This window comes from Helianthus annuus, chromosome 15, assembly GCF_002127325.2.
Source record: "Helianthus annuus cultivar XRQ/B chromosome 15, HanXRQr2.0-SUNRISE, whole genome shotgun sequence".
In the NCBI taxonomy this organism is placed as follows: Eukaryota; Viridiplantae; Streptophyta; class Magnoliopsida; order Asterales; family Asteraceae; genus Helianthus; species Helianthus annuus.
In genome coordinates, this window is record NC_035447.2 from 99,294,732 (window position 1) to 99,297,968 (window position 3,237).

The window sequence follows — 3,237 nt, forward strand, 5'->3', positions numbered from 1 at the left end:
CTAGGCATTGCGATTTTTTGAAGTTAGCAGCCACTTGGTAAACAATTGAAGGGTGTTTTCATCAGCCCTGTGATTCTTTTGAGTGAACTGAAGAAACTCTCCCCATGTGAAATCAGGATACTCCTTTTTCCCATCTTTTTCGACTAACTCTTGAGGCGCTTTCAGCTCTCTATCTCCTTTTGGGCACAAGAAGAACACCAGCGACAGCCTTGGGGACAAACTGTTCACACTTACCCTATGCAGGCAGCTCTTGTACTTCCCATTTGATAGTGCCTACATATACATCCACCCTTAGTTAAGTTATAAGTTTCAAATATATTTAGAACGCAACTCTTGATCATATTAAGGAACAATAAAACAAAGGGAGTTATGATGCGATACACAAGCAGACTCACCGTGAAAGTGTCACCTATGTTGATGACAAGGGCTTCGCGGTAGGGTTGAACAGATTTCCATTTGTTATCCACAAACACTTCTAGTCCTCCAACTAGATCTTGATAAAGTATGGTCAATGTAGTTGGATCACAATGTGGTCCGACCCCAAAAGTCAGGTCGGGCTTGTTACACTGCGGGTAGTGGTTACATCTCACTATTGACACAGCATCATCATATAGTTTTCTGTAGTAGTTATGGTTATGCCCATCAACGCCCAAGCTAATCTCCAGTAAATCAAGAAGGTCATGAGCTAACTTATTCATTGACCGACAGAACTTCTGAAAGATCAAGCTGCATATGACCAGTTTACAACTATACAATTAGCACAAACACCATAGATAGATGAAAATAAAACTTAGAGACAAAGAAAAACTTGGAGAGATTTGTAAACTTAGAAATAAAAACAAAACGCATATGAGCATTATATTTTTTTTTATCCCTAAACTAACAGTTAAATGAGTTCTAACATCATCACATTCTTTTTAGTCTACAAGTCACACCCACAGTTAAATGAGTTCTAACATCATCACATTCTTTATTTCTTTAACTGTTGGAGTGACTTGTAGAATGAAGCATTAGAAGGCTTATTACTTAAAATATGATGATGTCTTTCAAACTCCAACTACACTACCTCCTTCAAGAAGAGTTATGATCATCAAATAGTATTAAAAGAAGATACCATACAGTCCATGCCTATTAGTCAGAAGTCGTAACGATATTCTCATTTACTATAATAAAGTGAGTGTAAAAAAAACATTTGATCAACATAAATTCACAAAATAGCCATTGAAATTTAGTTTTACCAATAAGATATTAAAGTGATACGTCAAAAAAAACATTAGATCAATATAAATTAACTAAAAAAGTCACATCCGATGATACATTGACATGTGTGTTAAAAAGTTACCACTTGTGCCATGTCAGCACATCAATAAAAATTCGAGAAAATAATTATAATATAAGTTATTAAAACTGCATCTCTATTTTTTTATCAACAAATTGTCGTAAAATAAAGAAAAGAATTATAATAATACCCGGTTTCTTTGTATTGACTTCCCATTGCATTGAAAAACTCCGCAACAACTTCATCAGGGCCATTTTCATGATACTCAAAAGTTAACAATTCTTTCCAAGGCAATTTTTCGCGGAACCGCTGAGCATGCCCACTAGCGAAACCAACAACGCTTCCCTCTTTCTGCTTGCACTTCAGTTTCTCGGTTAACGGAAGCTTAAAGAAAGCATGGCCATGCTCTTGGACTAAAGCAAGCATATCAAGGTCAACACCATGGTTAACCACTTGAAAAAAGCCATGGCTAATGCATGATTCCCTCACAAGGTTGGCTGCATGCAATGTGGCCTCCTCATCATGACTTAAGAACCCTTGTAGGTCTATTACCTGTTCATTCAACTTCTCAGTAGACGTTTGAGAAAGATGATCTTTTGGCCAAATGAATTGGTTTGGAAAATCATCATTGGTTTGTTGGTCAAAGATCATGGCTGACTCAATGGTTTTGTCTTCATGGTTGCCATTGTTCATTTGCTCCATTTTGACACAAGTCTGAATGGTTTATTGGGGCATGAGATTTATACTGAGATAATTAATTTTTGAAAGAATATATATTTTCAAATTCAATATTTTTGGTCAAATATATTGATTACATTCTTGTCTCTATATGTTTATGACTGTATTTAGTGTTTTTATGCATTAATAATATGTAATAATATATAAATGAGTATTCAAATCTAGGTTTTTTATTAAGTAATGTTTTTAATTTTAACGGTATTTAAATCTAAAATATTAATGATCATTAAATTTATTTATTTATTATTCTTTTGAATAGCAATTGCTAAATCATTAATTTTATTTAAGTTCTATTTTCATAAATGGCTTTTATGTTTTATTAATTTCTCTCACCTCTCAAAGTAAGACGTTACTAACACTAATATATATTATTTCTTCTTAGATCAATAGCCATGGCACAATTACTATTTGTAATATTAACAAGTCACACATATTCAGAAAAAAGAAAAAATAATGATAAGTTGAAGTTCAACATCTTTCAACTTTAGCAGCATGCAATTGTTGCAACAAGAAAAAGCCGAAAACAAAATGTACAAATAAGAAAAAAAAAAAAAAGAAAGATAACACAACAATGTTGGATAAATTAAAATCATTGACAGAGTAATTAAGAATTGGACTTCACGCTTAATATCTAATACTTACGTTTAGATTAATAAATTATTATGTAGCAAATTGATTAAATACTAGTATTTATACAGTTTCACAATTTTTTATGATTTATTAATGCAATGTTTTTGTAAAAGAAACATGAATTTACATCGAGATAGTTGGTAAACGGCCGGGCAACAAGTTGCGCCGCTATCCCTTTTTGAATAGCGAAACTAAGTCTTTTAAAAACTACGCCCATAGATCTCGGGGTCATAACATTACTATGCATGACCCTTTGAACTCGACTGAGTAGGTCCACGGGTTATGGCGCCAGAAAACCAAAAGTATCAAAAGTAAACTGGATAAACACGTGCTGGTAGTCAAAACACGCTTTCTCGTGTTTGGTCACTTTACCCGAAGCAGCCTGACCCACCGTGAAAGCACTACCCCCTAAGCCCACAAGCGGGGAAACCCCTGTTATATCCACACAGGCATGTTTTCCTCCTACCCATCCAATGACCAGAATGTTGGCTGGTCGAAGGGTAGATCTCCCTTCCAACGGGTCAATTAAGAAATTAACGGGTGCCTCTTTTTTTGCAGAAATACCAGAGCGCCTAAATATGAATAAAAAG

General features: G+C 34.5%; 1 protein-coding gene across 1 annotated transcript; it reads right to left on the bottom strand.

Annotated features, from left to right (window-relative positions):
* Positions 1-1,981, bottom strand: LOC110922847 (gibberellin 20 oxidase 3-like). The gene is made up of 3 exons (XM_022167050.2): positions 1,470-1,981; positions 396-726; positions 1-273 (listed from the first exon to the last, which is right to left on the bottom strand). The coding sequence occupies exons 1-3, from the start codon at positions 1,979-1,981 to the stop codon at positions 1-3; spliced, it is 1,116 nt and encodes a 371-aa protein (XP_022022742.2).
* Positions 1,982-3,237: the final 1,256 nt, after the last annotated feature.